We start from the raw sequence: 17,899 nt of genomic DNA on the forward strand, positions 1-17,899 counted from the left end.
GCATCTGTAAAAATATTAGTACATTTGGACGTTGAGAGGTGACCCAAATTTTTTTGCAGAAATTGCTTGAAAATAAATCAAATAATAATATTTGAATTATCCTCCCTCTCAAAAAGGTCCGGAACATTGTTTAAATAATCAAAATGTCAAAAAATTAACGAAAAATTCGATTTTTTTCTTGGTTTTTTGATTATAACTTTAAAAGTATTCATTTCCGAGAAAAGTTGTACTGACATAAAAGTTGCTTAATTAAATTTCCTACAATATAGAATTGGTTAAAAATTTAAAAAATAGTCACCCTTGTTGCAAAATAGCAATAATTGTGAAAAAACCATACAAAAACAAGTATTCGCATTTTACGTTTTTCAACCATTTATGCTACACTTAGGACCGTCATATTTCACCCAGAAAAACACTATGATACAGTAAAATAATACTTTAAATTTCATTAAGATCGGTTCAACAGATTTTGCAAAATAAATTTTGCAATCCAGCTTTCGTAAAAAAAATTCATTTTTTCAAAATGTTACAGGACTGAAAATAAAGCAGATAGCAAGTTGAAAATTTTTTTGCGTTTAGAAGTGTACTGTACCTTTCATTTGCAATTTTGCAAAATTAAAATCGATTAACATCACGGCGTCAGGAATTTTTTTAAATAAACATTAATTATTGGTGCTACGCGCAGGACAGCGGATAGTTTGCTCTGATTGGGCATTCCAGTGACCTTTGATAATGATTGATACATTTTAATTTTTATTACATTTCGATATAAATAAATAAGTTTGTTTATTGCAAAATAAAAACACATACTCTATCTTTTAAAATAACACTTTTATTAGCAAAAACTTTCTTTGTTCGTATATTTTAACTTAAATAATAAAAGTTTATTATTTTTAAACGTATGCAATTGTTTAAATAAAATTTCACAAACAACAATAAAATTAGTTTGATTTTTGTGGAATTAAAATATTAAAATACATCAAAGTATAGAGTAAGATAATAATATATTAGATAATGATTGGAAGAAATTTTGGTGGAAATCAACTTGTGTGAATCGAACACCGCTGTCCTGCGCGTAGCACCAAAAATTATTGTTTATTTCAAAAATTTTCCGACGCCGTGGTAATTAATCGATTTTAATTTTAAAAATTGCAAATAAAAGGTAGAGTACACTTCTATAAGCAAAAAAAATTTCAACTTGCTATCTGCTTTATTTTCAGTCCTGTAACATTTTGAAAAAATTAATTTTTTTTGCGAAAGCTGGATTGCAAAATTTATTTTGCAAAATTTATTGAACCGATCTTAATGAAATTTACAGTATTGTTTTACTGTATCATGAAGTTTTTCTGAGTGAAATATGAAGGTCTTAAGTGTAGAATAAATGGTTGAAAAACGTAAAATGCGAATACTTGTTTTTGTATGGTTTTTTCGCAATTATTCCTATTTTGCAACTAGGGTGACTATTTTTTAAATTTTTAACCAATTCTATGTTGTAGGAAATTTAATTACGCAACTTTTATGTCAGTACAACTTTTCTCGGAAATGAATACTTTTAAAGTTATAATCAAAAAACGAAGAAAAAAATCGAACTTTTCCTTCAATTTTTGACATTTTGATTATTTAAACAATGTTCCGGACCTTTTTGAGAGGGAGGATAACTCAAATATTATTATTTGATTTATTTTCAAGCAATTTCTGCAAAAAAATTTGAGTCAGCTCTCAATGTCCATCTCAAAACAGATGCGCCCTGGACTATGGTTAAATAATGATTTTTTATACTTTAGGATATAATATCATAATATTTCAACCCTTAAAAACCACACTTAATAACACCCAATTTTTATAAGTAGATAATTTAATAGATCTATACAGAAAAAAAGTAGAATTAAAGAATTACAAAAACATTTATTTACACAAAAATACGAATTTACAAATAATATGTACAAATACAAATACAAATAGTTTTCCAGTCTTCTTCATACGAACCGGTTCTGTGGTATTATACATACATTGAAAATGATCCATAAGCGGACTATTAGAATTTTTCGAAAAAAAAAATTTGTTTTGGCAATAAAAAGTTTTTCAAAAATGATTTTGTAGGATTGTTGAATAGATATAAGTATATGACTGTGTAAACTAAATTCCGTAAGATCCCTTAGTTTTTAATTGGGGTGGGTTTAAAAGTCTCGAATAAGGGGGTGTATGCTCGTAAATAGAGCTTTTACACAACCATATCTCGCTAACTGTTCACTCTACTGAAAATCTATGCACAAGGGAATTTTAAATATTAAAAAAGATACAATTTAATAGTCTATGCTTTTTTTCGTATCTCCAGTATTTTCGGAGATATTTTGAAGTAATAGGTAAAAAATAGGAAATTGAAAAAAATAAATTTTTCTTTAAACTCCAATTTTTCTAAAATTATACCTTTTCAATAGATCAAACTTCTTCTATGTATTGATAATACAAATAAAAAAGAAATTACAGAAACGTGAAGACCAATTTTGAATTAGGAGGGTAGTTAGGGGGTTGTTTTCACTGATTTTTTTATAGAAAAAAGCAGGTACCGAATTTTTTTATCATAAATCGCTTAATTTTCCTTGTAGAAACTTTATATTATTATTTTTAGAAAGGTCTAACTGTATGCTTGAAAAAAGATTATTTAAGTTTTCCTCAAAAAATGCAACGTTTTTCCGTTATTTGGCTTTGAATATTTCAAATTATGCATTTGACGAAAAAAGCTAACTTTTAACATGCCGCATCTAGGTTTGTATTGGTCTTAAAGATATTACAGGAAAAGAATTTGATTTGTGTTACTAAAAGATACAATTTTGATATACACAGTTTTTTTGATTAAAAGCATGTTTTTCGAGGTATTCTCAAAAAACCCTATAAAAAAGTTGATTTTTCGTTTAAAAACAATTTCAAGCGCGAATTAGTTTTACGAAGAAAATGTAAAAAACATTTTTTGCTTAGAATTAATTTTTACATCGTTTTACATGGTTAAAATATAATAAAAAATTACCGCCCCCCGAGATGGGGTGGCAACCACCCCCAAGGTTTTAGCGTACAGCGCCATTATATAGAAAATGATCCTTGGACTATTCCCTACCTTCTGTGAAAATTTCAAATAAATCCATGCTAGACGAAAAAATTGCGAGCCAAAATGCTTCATTTCCTCGACTATGTCTAAGTTACGAAATTTAGCTAAGTTTCTTAGCTAAAAAGACTATTCTCTAAGAATCTAAGATATATTAAATAATTATAATTTGAATACTCACCAGGAAACTCTCCATTATGCTTTTTTTTCAAGTGGTTCACTACATCAACCGCATTAACAGGTTTGCCATCATAATCCTTCCTACATTCCATGGCTTCCAAAAATATTTTATGGAAATATTCCATGACCGAAGTTTCAAGGAAGTTTAATTTGAATAATTTTATCAAACTCGGTTTTAAAAAATAGAAAGTTTGTATCAGTCCGTTTCTTACACTAAATTGAAATATCCTGTGAACACAGTGTCGGAACTTGGATGGTTCTTTTTCAAAACAGCGTGGATCAGTTGCGAAAAAACAACGTGCAATCATTTCCGTGCTGAAATGGCCCGCTATAGCTTTTGCATCAACGGGTTCAGAAATATTTTCTAAATGTTCGATAAACTTCTGGTTGATTAATTCTATATTTGTAAAAAATGCTTTTGACATCGAAGAAGTAAAAAAAGAAGTTAACTTTTTCCTCGTGAGATTCCATTTTGGGTTTTTTTGAAAAAATACGAAGTTGGAGATTGTTTTATCATGGCTACCGTCTGCTAAACTTCTATCACAAAACATGTGGAAATCTTTAATCAAGATGTCTTTAATTAATTTAGGAGATTTTAGCACCAAGACTGGTTTGTCAAAAACAAAAATCCCAAAATATGGTTCGTCAGTTTCATCGTAGAGCTTTTTTATATGTTCTGACAAGTTTCGTTTAAATATTACAACGTCAAAAACGTTGCCAAAAAACGGAACCGGTTTTGAGGTATATACCCCTCGTTTGTTCCAGTAATCAAATTGTCTAGTGAAGTATTTGTATAGAAGGAAAAATATAGTAATGCAGAATATTACATAGTTTAATGCCCATGATGAATACAGGAAAGACATCACTATCTGTAACAAAGATTATATCATTTATTTATATTATTAAGGCAGAAACTAAAGGAATAAATAGGTATATAAAGTGGTAATAAAATATACCTATCAGTGATCTTCAATATTATATAGTTTAGACTCTCACGGTTGTGTTACTCGATTTCTTTGATTTTGTACTTTCAACAAAGAAAGAAAGCAAAAACCCCATAAGACAGTCAAAAGGCAAAGACATTGGAAGGGTTAAGAGAAGAATTACAGGAAAACTATGTAACCAAAAATAGAAGCTTTTGGTCAACAGACATATAAATGAAGGAAAATATAAAGAAAAAACAGCAGTAAGGGATGTAACAAACAATCCAAATCCAGAAAAGTAGAAAAGTGCAGAACATTTAGCTAAAGTATGGAAAGAATACAACAAAAATAAGAAAAATGAAACAATAGACGATAGAAACGAATCATATCAAGACAAAGATAACAAAGAATTAGAGTAAATAAGTAGAGAAGAATTATCAGATACAAGAAGTATCAAACATAAAAACTGAGTGGATGATAACTAAAGCTGGAGTGGATGATAACACAGACCCAGAAATGGTAAAATACATGAAAGAAGAGGGACAAAGACGGGCTATGGAAAATATAGAAAGAGGAATGGAAAAGCAACAAATCTCAAAAGACTGCTAAAGTCACCTTATAGTGCCAATATACAAATAGGGAGAACAAGTCAACTGCGAAAATTATACGGCAATATATCTGTTTATCATCTCATCAGTATGTTTTAAAATATAGACACGAAAATAGTAGAGTAGAGGCTAAGACAAGAGTTAGAAAAAGAACTGGGAGAAGAACAAGCAGCATCTAAAGAATTAAATTGGAAAGAAGGTAACAAACAAGAATAGAGTCTTAGCCCGCTACGATTCCTAATAGTCATGAATGAATGAATTAGAAATACTGAAGAAAGAACCAACCAAATTCGGAGAATAACAGGATATCAAAGATTGCAGCCAATAAAAATAGAAGCCTTATTGTATTTTAAGAAAAGTATAGTAATGCTCATCGGCAAAAAGGAAGAGAATGATATACATAAATACAGGGCCGCGTTTAGGCCAATTGACGCCCTAGTAGCCGCCCTTCAAGCATGTACCATTTTTGCGAAAAAAAATTGCAAGCAGATTTTTTTATTTAAATCAGAATACATAAAAATTGTTATTCCAGTTCGATCACATCAGATTTCTTTCCTGATTTTTCTTTGGAAAAATCATCTATAATGTTGTCATAACTTACGTCACTTTCTATGGACAAAATCGACAAATTGTTAAGACGTTCTTGCGTCATACTTGATCGGAAATTATTTTCATGACTATTTTAAATTCTTGACATTTTCGAAAATGACCTTTCAGCGGACACGTTGGTTGGCAACTGGGAGGCACAAATAAATGTGCAAAGCAATATCAAAATTAGGGAAAATATTTTTCAATCCACTCTTCTTTAAATATTTAGATATGTCAATTATTGGTGATTGGTGATTTTATTGTGGTGTCCAAATGAACCTTTAAGTGAATGCATTCATGTATGAATGATGTAAGTATCTATTAGTGCAGTCAGTGAGGGTATTCTGCTCCGAATTCCATCCTACTGCATCAATTTACTTCATATTTTCACTCTAAGTAGAGAATAGCTCAAGAAAAAAACTACGCTATATCCTATGCCGCTTTGAACTTAGGGGTGGTTCCCACCCGTTCCCATGGGTGGAATTTTTTATCAAACTAACACCGGAAGTGGCCCGAGAACCTAATTCTAAGCAATAAATTTTATAAATTTTTTTGAAACTCAATACTTTTTGAGTTGTTCGTGGTTAAAAAGTTTCCATTTTCATTGAAAAATGACACTTTTCGGAGACTGTTTTTTTGGGAATACCATAAAAATTGTGCACCTAACGAAAAAAACTATATACAACATTTTTGTAGTTTATGAAAAATCAGAGAGATTCATTTTTTCATAAATCTTCTAGTTTTAGTAAAAAAGAGACGGTAGCTGAAAAAAGATTTTTTTTGGTGCAGGCTCAAATCAGTGTATTCAACTTAAAATAACAGAGAAATTGTCGATTTTAGGGATATAATGCTACGAATACATTTTGTGTGATTGAGAAGACCTTTAAAACGAGAACCGTTAAATGTGATGTCGGTTACATTCAAACTAAGCGAGATATGGTGCAAAAAAACTTATGACTAATGTATTTTAAGGAAAAATGAGAAGTATATTTAACCCCTCATCCACCAGAATTTAAATGAATCGTTTTTCTCCAGAATACCTTCTACTATAGTATTATTCCTATATTCAAAAAGTTGGACGGGTTTAAAATGAATGGTTTTTGAAAAGAATAAGATCAAATTATAGAGCGTATTTTTAAATTTTCTTAAAAATCTTCCTTTTCTCCATGTAATTCGAAAGTGATAAGAGATACGTAAAAAATACCTTACAAAATGTTGGTTTTCTTTTGGACAACAATTTTAATTTTTTTTTCATTACTGTATCTCATTATCGTTTTCGAATTACATGGAGAAAAAGGAAGATTTAAAAAAAAATTAAAAATGCTCTCTATAATTTGATCTTATTTTTTTCAAAAACCATAAATTTTAAACCCGTCCAACTTGTTGAACATAGAAATAACACTATAGTAAAAGGTATTGTAGAAGCAAAACGATGCATTTATATCTGGTGGATGAGGAGTTAAAATATACATACATACTTCGCATTTTATCTTAAAATAAATTAGTCATCCTTTTTTGTTGCAACATATCTCGCTTAGTTTGAATGTAATCGAAATTTAACAGTGCGGTCGTTTTAAAGGTCTTTTCAGGCAGTACTTACAAAAGATATTGATAGCATTATACCCTTAAAATCGACCATTTCTCTGTTATTAAGTTGAACACACCCATTTGAGCATGCACAAAAAAAATTATTTTCACCTACCATATCTCTGTTTATGTTATAACTTATAACTAGAAGACTTATGAAGGAACGAATCTCTTTGATTTTTTATAAGCTACAAAAATGTTTTATATAGTTTTTTTCGTTAGATGCATAATTTTTAAGGTATTCGCAAAAAACCGTCCGAAACGGCGACATTTTTCAATGAAAATCGCAAATTTTCAACCACGAATAACCCAAAAGGATTCAGTTAAAAACAATTATAGAACAGTAATTCCAATAATCCCTAATCTTACGACTTCTGTCCTTTTTGAATGAATAGTTTTAAGAAAATGCAATTTATTTTCTAGAAATGAATGCCCACTTATATTCGATTGATGGATGTACTATGTACTTAAATGTTATTAGATTTTAATGTTTATATTATACAAATATTTTTTGTACAGTATTCTTGCGACCCTCTCATAATGTGTCGCCCTAGGCAACTGCCTATATTGCCTAATGGATAAAGCAGCCCTGCATAAATATAAAATGCAAAACTACTCATCTGTAAATAGTTACCGCATCTTGGAAGTATAATGACCAATAATGGAAAAATAGAACGAAATAACAAACAGAACAAAAAATCGAACAAACTACATTACGCAGCAACGCCAGTTCTGAAGAAAAAATTGTCACAAAAAAGAACAATGAAAATATATAATACGATTGTGATATAGTCCTTTTCATGACCATTTTTCAGTGCGTAACAGTTTTTCGATTTCTCTCTAACGCATTAAGTTGTATGTGACAGAAAAAGGCACGTCGGTGATTACAGACATTTATAACATTTCTTCTAGTTATTCTAGTTGTCGATAGATGGCGCCATAATCAAAAAAGATTTGTTAAATAAAATAATAATATTATCAATATAATCTGTACAATTTATAAGACTATACAAATCAAAGACCTCCTATGAGATGGACAGATGATCTGAAACGAACTGCCGGGAAAAATTGGCTACAAGTAGCGTACAACAAAAAACAAATGGAAAGGAAAACTTGAAGAGGCTTATGTTCAGATGTGGACGTGAATGGCTAGACGAAGAAGAAGAAGAAGAGAAATCAAAGAAAATACCATTTTATAAATGCAATAGACACAATTGATTTGTTTTTATTACAAATTGAAAATAAAATGTGACAGCTGTCAGATTTAACTAAAATGTCATGTTAGAGTACATGTCATAAATGTGTATTAACACGGACTTACCTTTTTTTCTACAATTTGTGACGCACTGAAAAATGGTCATGAAAAGGAGAATACCTACGATACCGTAGAGTGAAAATTGGACTTTGTAGAAAAAGCATAATAGTATTATAAAAGCAACGGAGATGAGAATTCTACGAGCTATAGTCGGAAAAACCAAATGGGATAGAATAAGAAATGACAATTGAGAGGGATAATCAAGCAGGAACCCATAATAAGGAGACAATTAAACTGATCTGGATATCTGATGAGAATTACACCCAGTAGAGGAAGAACTGGATACACCAAATAGTAGATTCGGGAAAGATTAAACAAAAAATCAACAGGAATGAAACTAATAGCAAAAGACAGAAAAGACTGGAAGATATGAGTGAATATGTAGCTAAATTAAACCCAAATCCGATAACTTAAAGGGTAAAAGGAAGGGTAAAAGGAAGGGTAGAAAGAAAGAAGGTACTTTCAACAGATACACAATATATATAGGTAATAATTATTTTTTGTCTTCATCAAATAACTTCAAAATATAACCACATTCTCCAGGATCATCCGTTACATCAAATAAAGGTGTTATGTATGATGCGTTAAATATTTTCACTTAAGGATAAGAACAGAACAAGTAGGTCACGGTAGAGGTAGAGGTGGAGGTCGCGGTCGATGTCGAAATCCATGTAAAACAAACACATTTTAGTGACTAGAAGAGAACAGAGCAGTGGACCGATTCTATAAGATCAACGCGAAACAATTACGTTCGTTATCCGACGGTTTGCTATTCTGTAAGCTAATTCGGGAAGAACCGGAGAAGCAGATCACGAAGCCGATTACAAAGCGAAAGCGATAACTTTTGGCTTGCGTTTCGTTTCGCTTTCGATAGTGATTGGTCGAACATTTTCACGTAGTACACAAGCGCAAGCGCTAAGCGGGTTGTTCGTTGTTGTTGATTCCACAAGGATTCTGTGTTTTTTGTTGATAATGAATTCGTGATGCTCTTACACCATATCTTCCGTAAGTTCCTGTAGCTCATCAAAAAGGAATCGAACTAGTTCTTTGCTTAAGCGAAAAATATCAATAAACCTTATATCTGTTACACCAAATGGGTCACATCTATCTCGAAGGAACCCGCTTTCCTCTCGCGTTAACCGTAGATGGTTTCTTCGCGAGTTTTCCATAATATAGAACAAATTGCACTGGCAACATTTTTATTAAAATATAATAAAAATATAGTTATTCAAGGAAAGGTTATATAAATACGTCATGTAACTGCTAGTTACTCTTCTTCTTTCTTTATTTCTTCTTTTTTTTTACTCCCTGCACGTATATTTGCAATGTTGCCGTAATTATTTATTCATACGTCGTTTAAACTCGTATATTATCGTATGCCGCTATGATAACGAAGCGAAAGCGAAAATTAACCTTATAGAATATGAACATAAATCAACTTCGCTATCGTTTAGCTTAGCTCTCGCGATAATAACGAAAATTATAGAATTCGCCTACAGGTAAGTCGCGCTGGAGGTTTAGCGCGATGCCATCCAGGAGGTTTACATCGATGCTTTTAAAAATAAAATGAGTTTGTTGTAGATGGATGTCTACTGCGCGGCCTACAAGGATGCTTCCCTGTGATTGGTCCGTTCGAAGCCCAAGTTGTCATTATCTGCGCTATCTGAGTTGATACTTTTTAGATAATCCCTTTTTTGTATTCAGTTTATTTTTGAATTTGTAAAGTAATTAAATTCAGTAAATTTTTGAAATATGAAGGAGGATCCGATTATTTACAGCTGGCATTTCATCACTATCATCACTTGACTGACACAACATCGCACAAGCACAGTCTTTTTGTCATTCAAATTTCATAAAACTACTTCACTTGATAATGGTTCTAGCTCGACTGACAGCGCAGGTGACCTCCTTGCTATGCGCTGTCGACATCGACCGCGACTTAACTAGTAGCATCCACCGCGACCTACACCTACACCTCGATCCACTTGTTCTGTTCTTACCATAAGTTCTTGTTCATCACTATCTGAATATGAAAAGCGCAGACGCGAAGTTGATGAAATATCCATTGTTTTAATTATTCAATAAAAAATAAATTTATAATATCTTTAATATAAAACATAACGACTTACTTCGAAAAAGATGAAAAAAATTAATGAAACGACCAAACATAAAGAATATGCATGTATATTATGAAAATAAATTACTTTTACTCAGTGACATTAGAAGGGTTACACCCAGAAGGAATCATTTCTTGAACTTAATTTTTTGGCAATAGAATGACTATCCTTAAAGCCTGCCATGATAACAATATCAATGTTTTATTTTTTATACTTTTTGTAAAAATAAAGTTTTATCTTTAAAAATAATAAATGATGGTTTTGCTTGTTTTCGATTCAGAGGGTTGCACACCAGCTAGACAGGTACTGTTTCTACCCTTTCAGGCGTCATCAGTAGCTTTCGAAAGTGTGCCCACCTCTGAATCGAAAAATAGCTCCACCATCATTTTAAAGGGAATCTGAAAAATAATTCAAATTTCCCATCAGACGCGATACAGCGACATCTACTAAAAAACTGAAGAATCTCAGATGCAGAATCCACCAATTTAATAAATTAAAATGATAGATAGTATTTTAAAACTGAGATTCTTCGTGTTTGAAAGTTCTTACTGGTACATCCTTAATCTGCGACTTTTTCAATTAATAAGACAGCAGACGACGAATATAGAAAACGAAAGGGAAACGATCACATTTCGCTTTCATTCGTCTAGGAAAAACGGACAGCAGAGGAACTTTCAGTACTCAAATCCGAGTAAAGGAAATAAAAATAATAAATGATGGTTTTGCTTGTTTTCGATTCAGAGGGTTGCACACCAGCTAGACAGGCACTGTTTCTACCCTTTCAGGCGTCATCAGTAGCTTTCGAAAGTGTGCCCACCTCTGAATCGAAAAATAGCTCCACCATCATTTTAAAGGGAATCTGAAAAATAATTCAAATTTCCCATCAGACGCGATACAGCGACATCTACTAAAAAACTGAAGAATCTCAGATGCAGAATCCACCAATTTAATAAATTAAAATGGTAGATAGTATTTTAAAACTGAGATTCTTCGTGTTTGAAAGTTCTTACTGGTACATCCTTAATCTGCGACTTTTTCAATTAATAAGACAGCAGACGACGAATAAAGAAAACGAAAGGGAAACGATCACATTTCGCTTTCATTCGTCTAGCAAAAAACGGACAGCAGAGGAACTTTCAGTACTCAAATCCGAGTAAAGGAAATAAAAATAATAAATGATGGTTTTGCTTGTTTTCGATTCAGAGGGTTGCACACCAGCTAGACAGGCACTGTTTCTACCCTTTCAGGCGTCATCAGTAGCTTTCGAAAGTGTGCCCACCTCTGAATCGAAAAACATCATTTTAAAGGGAATCTGAAAAATAATTCAAATTTCCCATCAGACGCGATACAGCGACATCTACTAAAAAACTGAAGAATCTCAGATGCAGAATCCACGAATTTAATAAATTAAAATGGTAGATAGTATTTTAAAACTGAGATTCTTCGTGTTTGAAAGTTCTTACTGGTACATCCTTAATCTGCGACTTTTTCAATTAATAAGACAGCAGACGACGAATATAGAAAACGAAAGGGAAACGATCACATTTCGCTTTCATTCGTCTAGGAAAAACGGACAGCAGAGGAACTTTCAGTACTCAAATCCGAGTAAAGGAAATAAAAATAATAAATGATGGTTTTGCTTGTTTTCGATTCAGAGGGTTGCACACCAGCTAGACAGGCACTGTTTCTACCCTTTCAGGCGTCATCAGTAGCTTTCGAAAGTGTGCCCACCTCTGAATCGAAAAATAGCTCAACCATCATTTTAAAGGGAATCTGAAAAATTATTCAAATTTCCCATCAGACGCGATACAGCGACATCTACTAAAAAACTGAAGAATCTCAGATGCAGAATCCACGAATTTAATAAATTAAAATGGTAGATAGTATTTTAAAACTGAGATTCTTCGTGTTTGAAAGTTCTTACTGGTACATCCTTAATCTGCGACTTTTTCAATTAATAAGACAGCAGACGACGAATATAGAAAATGAAAGGGAAACGATCACATTTCGCTTTCATTCGTCTAGGAAAAACGGACAGCAGAGGAACTTTCAGTACTCAAATCCGAGTAAAGGAAATAAAAATAATAAATGATGGTTTTGCTTGTTTTCGATTCAGAGGGTTGCACACCAGCTAGACAGGCACTGTTTCTACCCTTTCAGGCGTCATCAGTAGCTTTCGAAAGTGTGCCCACCTCTGAATCGAAAAATAGCTCAACCATCATTTTAAAGGGAATCTGAAAAATTATTCAAATTTCCCATCAGACGCGATACAGCGACATCTACTAAAAAACTGAAGAATCTCAGATGCAGAATCCACCAATTTAATAAATTAAAATGGTAGATAGTATTTTAAAACTGAGATTCTTCGTGTTTGAAAGTTCTTACTGGTACATCCTTAATCTGCGACTTTTTCAATTAATAAGACAGCAGACGACGAATATAGAAAACGAAAGGGAAACGATCACATTTCGCTTTCATTCGTCTAGGAAAAACGGACAGCAGAGGAACTTTCAGTACTCAAATCCGAGTAAAGGAAATAAAGTAATAAATGATGGTTTTGCTTGTTTTCGATTCAGAGGGTTGCACACCAGCTAGACAGGCACTGTTTCTACCCTTTCAGGCGTCATCAGTAGCTTTCGAAAGAGGAACTATTTTTCGATTCAGAGGTGGGCACACTTTCGAAAGCTGCTGATGACGCCTGAAAGGGTAGAAACAGTGCCTGTCTAGCTGGTGTGCAACCCTCTGAATCGAAAACAAGCAAAACCATCATTTATTATTTTTATTTCCTTTACTCGGATTTGAGTACTGAAAGTTCCTCTGCTGTCCGTTTTTCCTAGACGAATGAAAGCGAAATGTGATCGTTTCCCTTTCGTTTTCTATATTCGTCGTCTGCTGTCTTATTAATTGAAAAAGTCGCAGATTAAGGATGTACCAGTAAGAACTTTCAAACACGAAGAATCTCAGTTTTAAAATACTATCTACCATTTTAATTTATTAAATTGGTGGATTCTGCATCTGAGATTCTTCAGTTTTTTTTTTATCTTTAAATTTTTTTGTGAAAAGACCAATTTCTGGAAACCGGACAGTACAGAAATTTTTTTAGTTATTATTCCTCAGTCCAATTGTATTCAATGCAAGAATATTCCTCGAGTTTAAAGACACCAAAATTACCAACATTTTAGCGATTTCGACAGGGGTAGAATTATTGCCTATAGAGATATGGGTTTGTCGTATCGCGAAATTGGCCGTCGTGTTAATTGTACAGGCAATGACAGTTATGCGACTGTGTCGTGTGTGGATAAACGAAGGTAGAGGATCACGAAGAAGACCAACTGGTCAACCGAGGCGTACCACAGGACGCCAAGATAGACGCTTTAGACTCCTGGCTCTGCGAGACCGTTTTGCTACTACGCGTCAAATCGCTGACCAATGGTTTGGAGTAGAAGGTAGATTTGTTACTATAGGTACCCTATATCGCAGCATTCGAGCCTTTAGACTGGTTTCATTCCGCCCACGACGAGTACTTCCTTTGACTGCTACCACTGCTATCAACGTTTGAATTGGTGCAGAGAACGGCAGCATTGGGTGGCATAGTGCAGCATTCAGCGATAAATCGCGATTTTGTTTAGGTATGCATGATGGTTGTAAGATGATCAAACGCCGCCGTGGAGAGCAACGACATATCGGGTTTGCTGTTGAGAGGCATCTACACAGGACAGTTGGAGTAATGGATAGGGGTGTTATTGCCTATGCTAGCCGATCACCACTTTTGTTTATTCGAGGCAGTATGACAGATACGCGTTATGTTGATAACATCTTACGAACCACTTTACTGCCTTATCTAGACGGCCGTCGAAACGACCTTTTTCAGGAAAGCAACACGCGTTCACATATTGCTCGTCGAACTATGGACTTTCTCCAAGAAGCTGGCGTTAATTTTTTGCCGTGGCTACTCCTTTCAATGGGTTTAAATCCTATAGAACCTGTGTGGGATATGATGGGGAGGAGACTGTTCACTTTGCACCATCCTCCACAGACTTTGACACAGTTAATCCATGGTATTCAAGTTGCTTGGAAGGAGATGCCACAAGCAGACGTCGATCATCTCATTTTTTCAATGCTTGGACGTGTACAGGAGTGTACTCAGCTAGGGGGTCGCCAAACACATTATTATTTTTTATTACATATCAATAAAAAGTCTTGCCAATGTAATCGTTTCATTGAAAATGTACCATGTTGCCAAAAAATTAAATTCTAGAAATGATTTCTTCTGGATGTAACACTTCTAATGTCACTCAGTACATATTTAGGTAACATTTATGACCTCCATTATCACAATAGTAACGACTAGACAGAATATAAACAAATTTAAAAATATCCTACCATAAGATAAGAGCACAAGCTCTAATATAAAAAATGCTGATTAAGTGTAAATTTAATAACAAATAAATTTAGAAAATGCGCTTATTAACGCTACCCTCTGTCGACGAAATTATGTTAAAACGCTTATTGGTGTGATACATACCTACTTAAAGAGTTTGAGAAAATTAAAACATAAATATTAGGTACCTTACATTGTAATTAAGTGGTGGATCCACACTATAGACTAGGGCATTTAGCACTAAAAACACCCGAATAAATCGATTTTTAAATACAGCACCTACCTAGAGACTTGCAGTTTTTTGCATTATGTTCAGGATGATGCACTTTAAAATGCATAAAAGTGCATAAAATTCATTCAAAAATTGCATAAATAAAAAAACTAAGTCAAAATCAGTATACTAAGGACCAAAATTTATTATTTGGGGGGTTTTTGGGGTCACTGAACACAATTAGGCTATCAGAACTGACCCACCGGATCACCCGGTGCTTTTGTTGTTGTTGAGCACGAATGCGCCGTCAGAACAGACACCAGGGCGCCTGGTGCCTAGTAGTGGTGTTGATTATAGTTCCTTTGGAGTATTCGTTACAAATCGTTACTTTTGTATAAAGTAATCATTTACAGTGTGCGTTACTTTGATTACTATGATTACTTTTGTATTTGAGTACCGGTAATCATATCGAGAAAAGTATTTCTCAGTAAGTATTTTGTATAGGTATTCCGATATAATAACGATCTTCACCGATCTGTTTAAGAGATAAAAGGGATTTGATTACTTTTGTTACTTTTGTATTTGAGTACCGGTAATCATATCGAGAATCGTGTTTCTTAATATGTAGGTATTTTGTAATAACACCCTTAAAATGCTTCATACGGATAACGATATTCGATAACACCCATAAAATGCCGGTCCCGTCTGTTACTCGCTGGTAGGAATGGGAAAAACCTACCGATTTAAACCTAAAACCGGTTTTTTTACTTCGCAATAACCGGTTTTACCGGTTGTTTTTTTATCCCGGTTATAACCGGTTTTTTCTTCTTAAAGTAAAAACCGGTTATTAGGTTTTACGGTGATTAGAATTAGGCTAGGTATTATTCGGATCCCAATCATAATTATTATTCTCAAGTAATTATTCCAAACAAAACCATAATTCAAATTTTATTTTATTTTATAAAATACAGAAGCAAACTGAAAGTGCAGTCTCACATCAGCCAGAAACAATTATTAAGTTTTATTATAATATTTCCTTGAAAAGGTATTTGTAATCATAATATTTACATAAGAAGTGATCTGGTTGAATTAGACGCAAACATCATCTATTTTTTACACTTAACCCTTGACATTGAAAGTGGGTGAATTACTTTTTCTGATTACCAAAAATTATGCTCGCTCTGACTATGAATATCGAATTACTGATTACGAATACGAATCTCCAAGAATTTCGCTACGTTTTCAAAACGATACACTCATACAGGAAGTATTAAATGAGTTAAAATGTACCTATTCCACAAATATACAAACGTGTTAATAGTAATACATGTTCTTTCGATAGTACTAATTTTGATCATATTGATATCGAGTCGAATGGAGTATCGCAAACTAAAGTGTATTGTAAATTTGTAATATTGTAACTTTGTAACCTATTGGATTAAAAAAACCGAAAACTGGTTTTTCCGAAAACCGGTTTTTTTGGCCGGATATAACCGCCAGGTTAAACCGTAAGCAAAAACCGGTATAACCGAAAACCGGTGTTTTGTCAAAAACCGCCATCCCTACTCGCTGGGATACGATTGGTAGAAAGTAATCAAGTGTACTGGTTGTAGATACAATAGTTGTTACTCGCTCTGATATGATTGGTAAGAAGTAACGAAGTAATCAGAGTAATCAAAGTAATCAAAGTAACGATTTGCTTCTCTGTATAGTAATCGTTACATTCGGTATTCGTAAGTAACGAGTACTTTGTAACGAATAGATACTTTTTCAACATCACTAGTGCCTAGGGCACGTCATGTTCTGGAGTTTCGAGAGTTTTCTGTACTAAGTTGATGCAAACGGATTACTCACGAGTTTTTGGGGTTGCTAAACACAACTGCCCATCACAAGGGACACCGGAGCCCCTGGCCCTATGGCACGTTATCATCTGGAGTTTCGAGGGTTCTCGACATTAAATAGATTCAAACGGATTACTCATGGGTTTTTGGGGTTGCTGAAGGCGAATACGCCATCAGTACAAACACCGGAGCACCTGGTGCCTAAGGTATATCATCATGTGGAGTTTCGAGAAATTTCGGTGCTAAATTGATGCAAACGAATTGCTCATGGGTTTTTAATAGAAATTAAAACCGGCCCTCAAAGTTCCTAATGCCCAGCGTGATGGGCACGTTATGTTTTAGAATTTCCAGGCTTTTCGACACTAAATTTGTACACACCGTATACTCGGAGTTTGTTGAGTACGATTATGACGTAGATGAAGGCTTCTGAGTTATCTGGTATGCAAGGGCTGATACAAATAAAAAGAAATATAATAGTCAATACGGTTGCTCTTAAAAAATTTCTCTTTATTTTTTCCAATTAGTGTATGTATTTATTTTTTATGAACAGGAGAAACCCTGTTGCACTTAGGTACACTTCAAATATAAGTAAAAAAATCCTACACTACGTATGTTTACCAACAATCAAACCAATAAACAGCAAAGATATAATATAAATAACTATATAATAAATCAATTCAACAATCCCAAAAACCCAAAAGTAATTTGTTTGCATCAATTTGGTACCGAAAACTCTCGGAACTTCAGAAGATAACGTACCTTAGACACCAGATGCTTCAGTGTCTGTTCTAACGGCGTATTCATATTAAGCAACTCCAAAAAGCCATGAGTAATCTGTTTGCAACAATTTACTACCAAAAACTTTCGAAACTCCAGAAGATGACGTGCCCTAGGCACCAGCTGGTCCGGTGTCTGTTTTGATGGCATATTCTTGCTCAGCAACCCCAAAAACCCATAAGTAATCTGTCTGCATCAATTGGGTACCGAAAACTTTCGAAACTTCAGAAGATGGCGTGCATTAGGCACCATGTGCTCCGGTGTTTGTTCT

At 33.5% G+C, this 17,899-nt stretch overlaps 1 protein-coding gene across 1 annotated transcript in view; it reads right to left on the reverse strand.

Moving 5' to 3' along the window:
• Nucleotides 1-17,899, reverse strand: part of LOC126889533 (cytochrome P450 6j1-like) — a 109,753-nt gene that overhangs the window by 53,979 nt on the left and 37,875 nt on the right. Inside the window, exon 2 of the mRNA XM_050657885.1 lies at nucleotides 3,282-4,149. Coding sequence (XP_050513842.1) covers nucleotides 3,282-4,143 — 862 coding nt within the window. The 5' untranslated portion in view covers nucleotides 4,144-4,149. The remainder of the gene's footprint in view (nucleotides 1-3,281; nucleotides 4,150-17,899) is intronic.

This window comes from Diabrotica virgifera, chromosome 8 (genome assembly GCF_917563875.1).
Source record: "Diabrotica virgifera virgifera chromosome 8, PGI_DIABVI_V3a".
Classification (NCBI taxonomy): Eukaryota; Metazoa; Arthropoda; class Insecta; order Coleoptera; family Chrysomelidae; genus Diabrotica; species Diabrotica virgifera.